Source organism: Giraffa tippelskirchi, chromosome 5 (assembly GCF_054371585.1).
Source record: "Giraffa tippelskirchi isolate mGirTip1 chromosome 5, T2T-mGirTip1v1.2.pri, whole genome shotgun sequence".
In the NCBI taxonomy this organism is placed as follows: Eukaryota; Metazoa; Chordata; class Mammalia; order Artiodactyla; family Giraffidae; genus Giraffa; species Giraffa tippelskirchi.
In genome coordinates, this window is record NC_137279.1 from 158,702,397 (window position 1) to 158,716,349 (window position 13,953).

Consider the following 13,953-nt stretch of genomic DNA (forward strand, 5'->3'; position numbering starts at 1 on the left):
GGATCATAGGAAGCCCCAGTTGTCAATGGGGGTCTATCAAGTCCCTGGGGGAGGAAAGGCATGTGGGGAAATGGGTGAGCTGCTGCTTTGGAAGGAAAGAATAACCAAGCTAGGGCAGCAGCTCCTCATGATTTTATTCCACAGGGAAAACCAGGTATTAGCTCTCTATTCTTTCTGCTCCCACTTGCACAAAAATAGAAGAGGATAACGGGAATAGAGGAAGGGTAAGAGGAGGGACTGACCCTTAAAAAGAGAACCAGAAAGAAAACAGCCCATGTTAATCATAGAATCATAAATCTTGCCAGGCTAAAATATTATTTCACTATATATTTGTAAGCAAAATCTGGCTTGTCCTAATTTAACATAAAACAATAACATAAATTCATGGAAGGCCAACTGAACTATCAGGGGTGGAGCTACCAGTTGGTAAAGAATCCGCCTGCAATGCAGGAGACCCTGGTTTGATTCCTAGGTTGGGAAGATCTGCTGGAGAAGGGATAGCTGACCCACTCCAGTATTCTTGGGCTTCCCTTGTGGCTCAGCTGGTATAAAGAATCTGCCCGCAATGCAGGAGACCTGGGTTCGATCCCTGGGTTGGGAAGATCCCCTGGAAAAGGGAAAGGCTACCCACTCCAGTATTCTGGCCTGGAGAATTCCATGGACTGTACAGTCCATGCTGTTGCAAAGAGTCGGACACCACTGAGCAACTTTCACCTTCACTTTCACTTTTCATGAAGGCCAGCCTGCACCATACAGAGAACTCTCAAGAGCAGAAAGGCCATTGTTTGGAAATGCATCACTAAAGTTTGCCTGTCTTCTTCTTGAGGCAACCTGCAGACCCCAGGCTGATTAGGCCTCATTATGCTTCCATATACAGCAACCACAATTAGAACAGGTTCAAATATGGAATCTAAGGCTACTTAGGAAGGAAACATGTTCCCTGACCAAACTGAGAGGTACATTTCTTAACTAAACACACAATATGCTTTTGTGGACAAGATCCTGCCTGGTGTAAGAGAAGAGCATGTCTGGCTATCTTTAATGAGAAGTGTAGACCATCCATCCACACTGGGTAATATAATTCGGCCAGATGCCAGGAAATGGTTTAGTTGACCTTTCAAATTCTCCTCGCACTTAAAACACATTTGCTTTCTTCATGCTAATCTGTCCTGAGTGTTCACTTGTACATGAATATATTTTATGAAAGAGAATGGCTACAGTTGAGGGTCTATTCAAAACAAGTAGATAAATTAAAATTTTTTTCTTTTGTTGAGATATAACTGCTATAAGATAAACTATACATATTTAAAATATACAATTTATACCTGTGCAACCATTGCCACAATCAAGCAATTCACATATTAGATTTAGCTCCACATGACTATTACAGAAAAATTTGTGGGCTTACAAATCATGTTAAGTATCAAGACCTGTATGTATCTGTACTCTTTAGAATATTCAATCTATTCCTCTATAAAGCCAATTATGATAGCACCAGTTAATTAGAACATCTACAGAGGGGGAAAAAAAAAACCCTCAAAACTCCTGACCACCAAAAAATGGTGCTGTATGCTAAAGCAGTCACGTCAATTCCCAAAGAGGCTACATTTATTTTTCTAACCTCATACACTTGCAGCTTAATGAATGCACTGGGAATATGTCCTAATCCAATGATGAAGCACAGTAAAGGCCTGCAGAGAAACCCTATAACTTGCCCTGAATTTAATTTACAGTCAGCCTGGTCTCTCTTTTAACTCCTTCTTGCCTATGTTTTCTGCCCTTAATTATATCTCTGGTTTCATCTTGGGAGGCAGACTTGAACCACCAAAGGGAAAAATAAAATTCTATGATGTCATTCATAATGTGCTATATTAAAGTTGCAAAGCAAAAATGCACATATCCACCATAAAATGTTAACTATTCAATTAAATTCATCCAATGAAAGAAAGAAATGTTGCCTAAAAGTTTCACACCATTGAAAAAGCTCTTTAGTTTCACCTACCAGAGTGCCTGGCTTTAACTTTCCATTCATCCATTCCCTAGTTTAGATGTTGCCAGCCTCAGCTCTTTTTAAAAGGCTTTAACACCTTTGCTAAATGAGAGTCCTTTCAAACGAGGCAAGTTAAGCATTTCAAGTTTTAATAAGTACCATATACCACCTAAAGGGAGAGGATTCTACATTTTCATCAAGTAGGAAACAAAGGTGCCAGGGCAGGGACCTCCATTTGATGCAAATACTTTCTAGGAATAACAAAATAATATTAATACTTAAAGCTGCAATAAAGTTTTTTAAAATACCAGATGTGCATATTTATGAGTACATCTATATGTATGTGTTTTTAGAAAGGACTTTAGTAATGCATAGCGGGGAAGCAAAAAAAATCAAATTGTGAAGTTATAGTTTCATTTGATTATGGAATTATCAAATGTACCTTCCCCTTTAATTTAAAAAAAGTTTTCACAGATTTAGATTGATAATCTGTCATGATTCTACTGACAGTTATTTGATATACATCAAAAAAAGAAAAAAGAATAAAGTACATGTTTTGTCACACTGAGAAACAAATGAGTGAGGATATAATTGAGTAGGGGCTTCCTAGGTGTCTCGGTGGTAAAGAATCTGCCTGTCAATGCAGGAGACACAGTTTCAATCCCTGAGTCAGGAAGATCCTCTGGAGAAGGAAATGGCAACTTGCTTCAGTATTCTTGCCTGGGAAATCCCATGGAGAGAGGAACCTGGTGGGCTACAGTCCATGGGGTCACAAAAGAGTCAGACACAACTTGGTGACTACAACAACATAAGTGAGTAGAAGACTGTGAATCGGTACAATGACTCTGGATCAAGGTCACTAGGAACCATACTTGCTGGTATAAACCAGAATGCATAACCACATACCTCCAATATCTGGTCACCAGCCCAAAGTCTTCCATCTCGGGCTGCCGCCCCTTCTTCATAGACTTCATGTATAACTATAGCATCCTATAAAAAACAAATGCTTATTAATTTTTAATAACCAGAAATCTTTCCTTAAGCCAACAATGAAACTATAGGCAGCAACTCATAATCTGCTATTTGCTAATAAAGCCATTTTTATTTGACTTAAACAAAATACACATTTATGGTATATTCAGAGGTATAATTAATTTTTCCTAAGTTTATTATTTCATTCTTTTAGGACTGGTTTTGCCTAACATTTCAAGTTAAACTTCCCCTATGTGCTTTACTGTTAACTCTGTACTGCTGCTGCTGTGTATAAACTAGAGGTGAACTATGTGTCATTCTTATTTACATTTTATGGTATATTTTGAAACATGGTTTAAGGTATTTATTGGTATTTAAGGATTTGACATAAATGTGTGGCCTGATGAAGGGGGTCTGTCAGGCCTCATTACTTGGGCAGTGAAAGACAAGAACTCAGTGGAATGAACTAGCCCTGGAGGACAAAGCATGGGGTGGGGGAGAGGGCATTCACAGATCTGTGTGTAAAATAGATGTGGGCTCAAATCCTGACTCTTGGGCATCGTGTAATCTTGGGCACATTAACTCCTGAATTCAGGATTCTGAGCCACAGAATCAGGACAATTTATTAAGATAGGGAAGGCTTGGTTGAGGAAAGTGTCTCACGGTTAATGAATGAAAAAATTTTTTCTTTGAATTAATAACCTTAAATTTTTTTATCATCATAAAAATAACACATACAAAGTACCAATATAAAGGACTCAAGCAAAACTACAGAGTGTGGTGAACTAGAAAGGGACTGCCTTCTGCACCTGGCCCTCAGTCCAGCTCCCCAGAAAAAACCACCATCAACTATCTCAGTTTCCTAAGGATCTTTCCAGATGAATTTGTACCTATATATCATATTCTAGGCTGGAAAATCCCATGGACAGAGGAGCCTGGTGGGCTACAGTCCATAGGCGTCACAGAGTCAGACATGATTGAGCTGACTGAGCAACTCAATTATTTATATGTTTTGGTAAGACTATTTAAAAAATATTCCACTGCTATGTTCATACAATTTCCCCCCCTTCCCCCCCTCATATTGATCAAGAAGTCAAGCTTTGAAGTTGCTTGCCTCAGGGATTTTTGTGGTGTTTCAGTTTCTGACAACTGAATATACCAGAAGTCACTGGTTCTTTCTGCTGCTTATAAAACTGAAATGAAGGGCACTGAAAAGACGATGGTAATGCAGGTGATAGGTGTCTTGGCAGACCGCTAGGAGAAGAAAAGCACTTTCTTGTGTATAATTTTCTGGGTGACTTTGTTTTTGTTGGGGGTACAGTTGTTTTACATGGCTTTACAATTTCTGCTGTTCAACGAAGTAAATCAGCTGTGTGTATACATATATCCCCTCCCTCTTGAGTCTCCCTCCCCTCCATCCCACCCATCTAGGTCACCACAGAGCATGAAGCTGAGCCCCCTGCACTATACACCAGGTTCCCACCAGCTCTCTATTTTACATACAGCAGTGTATATACATCAGTGATACTATCCCAATTCATCCCACCCCCTCCTCCCACTCCCATGCCCACATGTCCATTCTCTATGTCTACATCTCTACTCCTGCCATATAAATTGGTTCATCTGAAAGAGATGGGAATACCAGACCACCTGACCTGCCTCTTGAGAAACCTGTATGCAGATCAGGAAGCAACAGTTAGAACTGGACATGGAACAACAGACTGTTTCCAAATAGGTATGCTTATTTAACTTATACGCAGAGTACATCATGAGAAACGCTGGGCTGGAGGAAGCACAAGCTGGAATCAAGATTGCCGGGAGAAATATCAATAACCTCAGATATGCAGATGACGCCACCCTTATGGCAGAAAGTGAAGAAGAACTAAAGAGCTTCTTGATGAAAGTGAAAGAGGAGAGTGAAAAAGTTGGCTTAAAGCTCAACATTCAGAAAACTAAGATCATGGAATCCGGTCCCATCACTTCACGGCAGATAGATGGCGAAACAGTGGAAGCAGTGGCTGACTTTATTTTTCTGGGCTCCAAAAACACTGCAGATGGTGATTGCAGCCATGAAATTAAAAGACGCTTACTCCTTGGAAGGAAAGTTATGACCAACCTAGACAGCATATTCAAAAGCAGAGACATTACTTTGTCAACAAAGGTCCGTCTAGTCAAGGCTATGGTTTTTCCAGTGGTCATGTATGGATGTGAGAGTTGGACTATAAAGAAAGCTGAGTGCCAAAGAATTGATGCTTTTGAAGTGTGGTGTTGGAGAAGACTCTTGAGAGTCCCTTGGACTGCAAAGAGATCCAACCAGTCCATCCTAAAGGAGATCAGTCCTGGGTGTTCATTGGAGGGACTGATGTTGAAGCTGAAACTCCAATACTTTGGCCACCTGATGCAAAGAGCTGACTCCTTTGAAAAGACCCTGATGCTGGGAAAGATTGAGGGCAGGAGGAGAAGGGGATGACAGAGGATGAGATGGTTGGATGGCATCACCGACTCAATGGACACGGGTTTGGGTGGACTCCGGGAGTTGGTGATGGACAGTCAGGCCTGGCATGCCGCGGTTCATGGGGTCGCAAAGAGTCGGACACGACTGAGCCACTGCACTGAACTGAACTGTACCATTTTTCTAGATTCCACATAAATATTTGCAAATGAAGCAACTGAGAAGGGATTTGTCTCCAAAAATGTATTAACAGTTCATGCAGCTCAATAACAAAAAAAACCCAAACAATCCAATCAATAAATGAGCAGAAGACGTACAGAGGCATTTCTCCAAAGAAGACATGTAGATGGCTAAGAGGCACATGAAAAGATGCTAAACATCATTAATTATTAGAGAAATGCAGAAAAACGTTTTTGAATGGAGACTAGAAACGGAGATTTGTGTGTCCCCTGAGAAATGAGGAACTGAGCCCTGCACTGCCCAGTGTCCTCCCATTCCCTGCCACACCCACCCACACACAAGTTGCAAGAACTGCACACAAAGGTCAAGAGCAGCGGACTCTAGGTGTAATGGATCCCACCTTGAAACAAGTCCTGAGTCCCAAGCATCAGGGCCTGGAAGTGGCAGGACTTCTGAAGAGATCATCAGGCTAGGGCAAGCATGGCTTGGTGATTACCAGGGTGAACGGATGACAATGACCAAGGGTCCCCAGTGTCGGGGATCTCTGTGACAGAACCAGAACCCTGACAGCTACTGGGCCTCCACAAGGACTGACAATGATACTGCTTCAGTCCAGAAGTATAGAGACTCAGAATTAGAATTAAATTGACTTGAAGTAAATGAATGAAACGTTTCTTACAAAATATGTAAGATAGGAAAAACCTCCAAATGGATGGCAAGGAGATCAAACCAGTCAATCCTAAAGGAAATCAACCCTGAATATCTATTGGAAGGACTGATGCTGAAGCTGACTCTCCAATACTTCAGGCACCTGATGCAAAGAGCCAGCTCACTGGAAAAGATCCTGAGGCTGGAAAAGATTGAGGGCATGAGGAGAAGTGGACGACAAAGGATAAGATGGTTAGATGGCATCACTGACTCAATGGACATGAGTTTGAGCAAGCACTGGGAGATGGTGGGCAGGGAAGCCTTGTGTGCTGCAGCCCATGGGGTGGCAAAGAGTCTGACGTGACTTAGTGACTGAACAAGAATGAAACTTGATTTTCAAAAAAAAAAAAAAAGCAAAACAAAAATGAGTTTCCTATACAAATGCTGGAGAAGCAGTAAAAGAAAACAAGAGGACCTGAACCAGATAACCAATCTAGATTCCAAATATTTTTCCAATATTAAAGGCTTTCATTTTATCACCACACAGTTCTGAAAACATTTTTTATTATTATAACAGTTGGAGAGGCAACACCAAAGAGCCAGGAAAGGTTCCTTGCTCCAGACAATTTATATTTCAGACTCTGCACCAGCAAAAGACTTTAGACCAATCTTTGTTTTAACTGTGACTCATGAAATTTTCAGACCCAGGGAGCATTTATACTGCCAAGAGTTTCTCTGCACTGTTTCAGGGGAACAATTTTGAGGAAATTTGCTAGGTCAGTGGCTTCAGGCCATCCCCCAAACACTGCCAAGATGACACTAAGGGACCATTTCCACGAAGGTATAAACTAATGCAGGGTCCTGGTTATACCCTGTGTAATGCTGGTTTTCAAAGCTTGATGGCCAAAAACCCCATTTTCACTGGATTTGGGAGAATCAGACTGAATTCATGCTACACATGGCTTTTATAGAGCTGAATTTTCAGTATAAACTCCTTTGATTTTGAAACATTACAAAAGCCAAATGGGAAATTTCTCTTTGTTCATACTCAAAAAGAAGAAAAAGACCCACTGGAGCTTTTATACAGTAAAAGTAGCCTGAATCCAAAACTCTGAGATACTTTCTGGGTGCTCAATGAACTGTCATACATAAAACAAATATACTGTTAATAGGCTCAAATGAGTGCTAAAATCACTTTCAATGATCTGTTTTTGGTCCATGAGTCTTTCTGGATTGAAAACTCTCTTTCTTTCTATCAACTTGACTACTGCTGAGGTTTTAAATTCATCAGTGAAAACACAGGAAAATGTGAGACACTCTGACCTGATGATAGAAAAAGGTCACATTTCTTACCATGTGCCCTTGTGTACCCAAAGTGCTCTATGAAGCTGTGGTTCTCAACAGTTATTTTAACTGGGGGTGATAGAGGTGAGAGGTAGGATTACCAGCTCAATTACAAATGTGGGCTAGTGAATTGGAGAAAAAAAAAAAAGGATTTCTTTTTCAAAACTTATACAGTTCATAGCACAGAACAGAATAGTAAAATAGATATTGGTTTGGGATATTTTAGGCATCTATTTGACAAGGCTATATTAAAATTTTACTTATTGCTTTGAAAAAAGTATGATTAGATGAAATAGTGGGTCAGTGTTGAAAGACTGACCTTTATTATGTCAAATGAAAATTTGGAGTTGATTATACACATGATTCTTATCTGCTCATTGAATTCTCCTAATTTTAATGCTCTTGAGCTCTTCAAGCAAAATTGTTCGTTGGCACAGTTCTGAGTGCCTTCTCCCCCACCAGCTGCGCACCTCCCCCCACTTCCTATCTTTGCGTATTTAAATAACATTCCATGTCAGCTATACTAAAGAACTTTGGACATCAATGTTATGTTTAACTTATGTACTCATCTAAACACTTACCCACGATGTTGTGATTATGGCTGGAAAGTGACATTCTTCATAGCTAATTCATTTAGAATACGTTGAGAAAAAAAAAAAAAATCTGGGAGCAGCAATAACTGAAGAAAACTGAACTCATAAGCTTTTGTCAGAGAATTGGCTCCACACATTTTATATATTTACCAAGAGGAAGCTGACAACTTGTTACATCCTGAACTTGTTGCAGTGAAGATTTTGGTTGTGCAGGACATGAGTCCAATGGCAGGTTGTGCAGAATGGCAGATTCATACCATGCTCAGGTAGGCATCAGTCCCTTCCCAGAAGTAATTTGTTCTTCACCTGGACTGAGTCACCTGATACCTGCCATTGTTTTGTCTGTCTGATTCACTGCTTCCTGATTCAGCAGCCAGAGTCACTGGCTCAGTGATTCTATCTACCAGTACCAATGACTTCCTTTAAATTGTATTGTTTGTTTATTTTTTGTTATTGAGCTCTCTGTGTTCTTCATATATATATGTTTTATTGGAATATAATTGCTTTCTACTGTTGTGTTAGTTTCCATTGTACAGAGAAATGAATCACTATATGTACACATATATCCCCTCCCTCTTAGGCCTCCCTACCACCTAAGCAACCTATTAATCATTTCCCTGTGGGTGGGTTGCTGGCTTTTGCTGAAAGAAACTGTAGAGGCAAATGATTATGAGCTAGGCCTCTGGGGTCAAACTTAGTCCAAATTCTGGTCCTGCTACTTCTGGCCATAGGAAAACTATTAACCTCTCAGCTTTCTCATTTTATATGGTTTGAACAATATTACCTACACATAAAGCCTAATGTACAATGCCAGCACACAGTAAGGAAGTGGTAACATCTCACTTATGTAACATTTGTGCCAAAGGGGCCACACACTTTCCATTTGTGCCATTTAATCCTCATAACAACTAAGCAAGTTTAGTATTATTAGTCTCATATACGGTTAGGGAAAAGAAGGCTCAGAAGGGCCAGACCTGACCAGGTCTTTGCAGCTTCTAAGGAGGAAAGATGAAATTGCAATTTGGGATGACTGTTTAACACCAAAGCCTGTGTTCCTACCACTATTGCAAGCTTCTCATCTGCTTTAAATATTTTATTTTGTATTTGTCTAAAAATGAAATTGGGATTTTCCATATGGCATCAATTCTGTTGAAATACTTGTCTCCTTCCTTCCTTCATCTTTTTAGTCCTTTTTCTGTGTACCTGTATTATTCACTGAATTTTTCCTATAGGAGTAGAAATTACTATTTCTATATAATGTATCACATTATATACAAGTGATAAATCAATGTTTAAAATAAAAAGGGTTCAATCCAAGACAACAGATTAATTCCTCCTAACCAATGGCAGACTTGAGAATCATTTATAGGTGGCCAAGATTGATACATATATATCAAAAAAGGCAGAGGAATCAGAGATCAAATTGCCAACATTTGCTGGATTATCGAAAAAGCAATAAAGTACCAGAAAAACATCTATTTCTGCTTTATTAACTATGCCAAAGCCTTTGACTGTTTGGATCACAATAAACTGTGGAAAATTCTGAAAGAGATGGGAATACCAGACCACCTGACCTGCCTCTTGAGAAACCTGTATGCAAGTCAGGAAGCAATAGCTAGAACTGGACATGGAACAACAGACTGGTTCCAAATAGGAAAAGGAGTACGTCAAGGCTGTATATTGTCACCCTGCTTATTTAACTTATATGCAGAGTACATCATAAGAAACACTGGGCTGGAGGAAGCACAAGCTGGAATTAAGATTGCTGGGAGAAATATCAATAACCTCAGATATGCAGATGACACCACCCTTATGGCAGAAAGTGAAGAAGCACTAAAAGGCCTCTTGATGAAAGTGAAAGAGGAGAGTGAAAAAGTTGGCTTAAAGCTCAACATTCAGAAAACTAAGATCATGGAATCCAGTCCCATCACTTCATGGCAGATAGATGGGGATACAGTGGCAACAGTGGCTGACTTTATTTTTCTGGGCTCCAAAATCACTGCAGATGGTGACTGCAGCAATGAAATTAAAAGATGTTTACTCCTTGGAAGGAAAGTTATGACCAACCTAGACAGCATATTCAAAAGCAGAGACATTACTTTGCCAACAAAGGTCCATCTAGTCAAAGCTATGGTTTTTCCAGTAGTCATTTACGGATGTGAGAGTTGCACTATAAAGAAACCTCAGCGCCGAAGAATTGATGCTTTTGAAGTGTGGTGTTGGAGAAGACTCTTGAGAATCCCTTGGACTGCAAGGAGATCCAACCAGTCCATCCTAAAGGAGATCAGTCCTGGGTGTTCATTGGAAAGGCTGATGTTGAAACTGAAACTCCAATACTTTGGCCACCTGATGCGAAGAGCTGACTCACTGGAAAAGACCCTGATGCTGAGAAGGATTGGGGGCAGGAGGAGAAGGGGATGACAGAGGATGAGATGGCTGGATGGCATCACCGACTCGACAGACATGGGTTTGGGTAGACTCAGGGAGTTGGTGATGGACAGGGAGGCCTGGCGTGCTGTGGTTCATGGGGTCACAGGGTCGGACACAACTGAGCGACTGAACTGAACTGAACTGATATATATATATATATATATATATATATATATATATAAATAAACTAATTTCCCCTTGGTAGTTGTGTGACTTTCATTGGGACAATAGGAATTTAAGTAAGATGGCCTGTTTACTTACTGCCTGAGATAAGACCAATAGTTTCCCCTGGATACTCTAAATTAGTCATTTGACTTGCCAACTCTAGAGCCAGAGAATTTGAAACAGTGAGTTGGAGAGCTTCTCAAATAATGGGTTTGCCCTAAACAGAAGGGAAAGGCAAGATTTCAGAGACACAGGAAAATCTTCTGCATAAAAACGTCTCTCACCAGCCTGTATCTGAAACATGTCTAACTTAGAAAAAAAAAAAAAAAGCCTTTATTCCACAATTAGGGATAACATTAAAAAAACAGACAGCCAGAAAAAAAGAGCCGGTTAGGGGATTCATCACATTGTTTCAGGAACTACTGTCCTAATGTCTCCATTCCTAAAAGAATAGTATTTATTTATTTTAAAATATAGAAAAAATTCGTACATGGTATTAGACCCCAAATAACATACACTGAGAAGTTTCTCTCCAGCATCTGTACTTCACTCAATTTCCCTAACCAGAAACATACAGTAATAAGTTTGCTGTATATTTTTACAGTTATTCTATATATCTATATTTGGAAAGTACTAATGGCACAAAATGCCTGAAGGTTGTACCCGCTTTAAGCTCCCTCCTTTGTTTCATGAAATTCTACTAGAGCCAGCCAAGAGTCACCTCTTCTTTGAAACTTTCTCTGACTCTCTTCCCTGGTTAAGTGGATCAACCTGTCTGGTGGTCACTACTATATCTTAGTATTATTGAAATTACAGTATCATGATGGCTTGTTCATAGACCTAGGTCCTGTACCACCTCCTACCCTCAGTGGAATCCTTCCAGATGGGAACTGTTACCAACTCCTCTCTATATCCTGGTTCGGAGCCCAGAGTAAGCCTTCAATAAATGTTTGCTAAATGATTATCAAGAAGTTAGTTGTAGATAGAAAAAGGCATCAAAATGACCCAGAAAGAGGAGGCTGGCAGGGTTAGCATGTCATAACCTTACTCTAACCCAAACAAGTTTCTGATGGTAAAAGTGATACACAACCAAAATATTCATCGTAAATGGATATTAAATCCATCTGTATTTCCAGAAGATTTACTTTAGCTTGGAGAGCAATTTTACAAAGCCAAGTAGGGGGGACTTGATTATCACAGAGCCCCACAAAAATCACAAACACCTCCAGGGGGATTTAAACTGAATTGCTGGAAAAGAATTTCACAGCACACAGTAACATATTCTTGAATAGAGTCAGAGTCATCAGACATTTCAGCCCATCAATCACCATTTTCCTTACTGTGTAAGCTGCCAACAAGTAGATAAAGTAACTCATAAACACACCAATCATTCTAGCAAAAGAAAATTTTACTGTTGTCACAATAGGCCTATAACACTTAAAGAAGACATGTGTTAGAAAAATTAAGGATCTCCTGTGAACTGAAGCACCTTTGTACGGGTGAACTATTTCCATAGAATGACATTTTATAGTTTTCATTTCTAGATATTCAGCGGTTGTTTTAACAAGCATTTTAGGATGAAACTTTGATAAAGAATTGTATAAACTTTGATGAAGAATTGTATAATAAAGATATTATTATTGGGTTGGCCAAAAAGTTCATACAGTTTTTTTTACCAAGGACTTTATTGAACAACATATTCACTGAACCAATTGGTCAACTCAGTATAAAGAACTGTATATAATATGGCTTAATTTTACTGCTTGAAGGCACATTTTACTTAATTTTGATCACTCTGGAATTAAACTCAAACTTTGTCATACTCATAAAAGTCCCCATATCCACTCCTAAGGGACATTTTAACTACAGGAAAGTTTCATAGTAAACTTTACATTTAGGTGGAAAATATATTTACCAATAATCCATAAAAATGTTATGTCCTTTTTTCCTGCTTTATGGGAAAAAATCCCTCCTAATAAGAAAGATCTATAAAGACTAAAAGAATAATTTAAAATGTTATATATAAAACAGCCATTTTTGTTCCTTTGGCAGAAATGATGGTTCATATCTGCAGCTTTAGAGGATTAATGCTCCATTTAAACATCATTTAATAAAGTTCCCCTCTATGGCTGTCAAAGTTCAGAAATCATTCAGACATGTCTTCTATACTATAGACCACCTTCTCAGCAGGAAAGTCAAATCAACGAGGGTGATAACACCCTACGAGTTGTAAAAGGTACAAACCAAAACTACATTAAACTCTACATTGAAAAACACATGTAGAAGTATTAAGTTACTAATTTGTTATGTCTATGGCCATTACAGAGTTTAAAAAGAAAGTGTGGGTTGAAACTGCTAAAGTTTATCTCACTTTGAGCAAAGTTGATAGGCTCCAAACTGTATTAATATAAATAAATGGAGGAATGTTTAAGAACATGATTCTTTTCTATTATAAATCCTTTGTGACTATATTCTTTAAAAACCAAACTTTCCTATTATATTTCAATTAGAATGTGATTTGAGCTTTGATGCAAAGAGAGGTTTAAGAAAAAAGGCAGTAGAGTATGGATGAAGGACCCAGAAATAAAATGAGTCAGATTTTCTGACAGCTCTGCAGTAGCCAATTCTGCAAGAACCACTTTGTTCATGACACATCATTATCACTAAAGCACAGAGCTGAGCTACATGACTTTTAAAGTCATTCCAGCTCTAAAGCTTTAGACCTTGATGAACCCAGCAAAGCAGAGAAAGCCTTTGTTTTACACAGATGCTTAGGCTTTGCCTAGGAATAAGAACTCCTTCTAAATGATAGAACAGGAGAATCCCAAATCTTATAGGCTAAGGGAGATCAGAAAGATGGGCGCTGGATCACAGTGTATTAGTTGCCTACTGCTGCAAAACATAGTGGCTTAAAATGAAAGCTAACCATTTGTTTGTTCATAATTCTATAGGGTGAAACTTCGGGCCGGGCTCAGCTGGACAGTTCTTCTCTATGCTGTGTCAGTTGGGCTCTCCTGTGAGTTTGCAGTTAGGTTGGCTGGGGCTTCAGCTGGGATGGCTGGGTCACTCTCCCTCCAAGTGCTGTCTCCATATGGTATGTCATCCTCCTGGAAGCCAGTCCAGGCTTGCTCTCAAGGTGCCAGTATTTCAAGAGGACAAGAGCTAAGCAGCAAAGGCTC

The 13,953-nt window shown here is 39.4% G+C and overlaps 1 protein-coding gene across 5 annotated transcripts in view; it reads right to left on the reverse strand.

The window, feature by feature from the left end:
• The window catches only part of PATJ (PATJ crumbs cell polarity complex component), a 359,039-nt gene that overhangs the window by 49,882 nt on the left and 295,204 nt on the right, over nucleotides 1–13,953 (reverse strand). For all 5 annotated transcript variants that reach the window (XM_081486637.1, XM_081486635.1, XM_081486634.1 and 2 more), the window contains one exon: nucleotides 2,897–2,980. In XM_081486637.1, coding sequence (XP_081342763.1) covers nucleotides 2,897–2,980 — 84 coding nt within the window. The remainder of the gene's footprint in view (nucleotides 1–2,896; nucleotides 2,981–13,953) is intronic.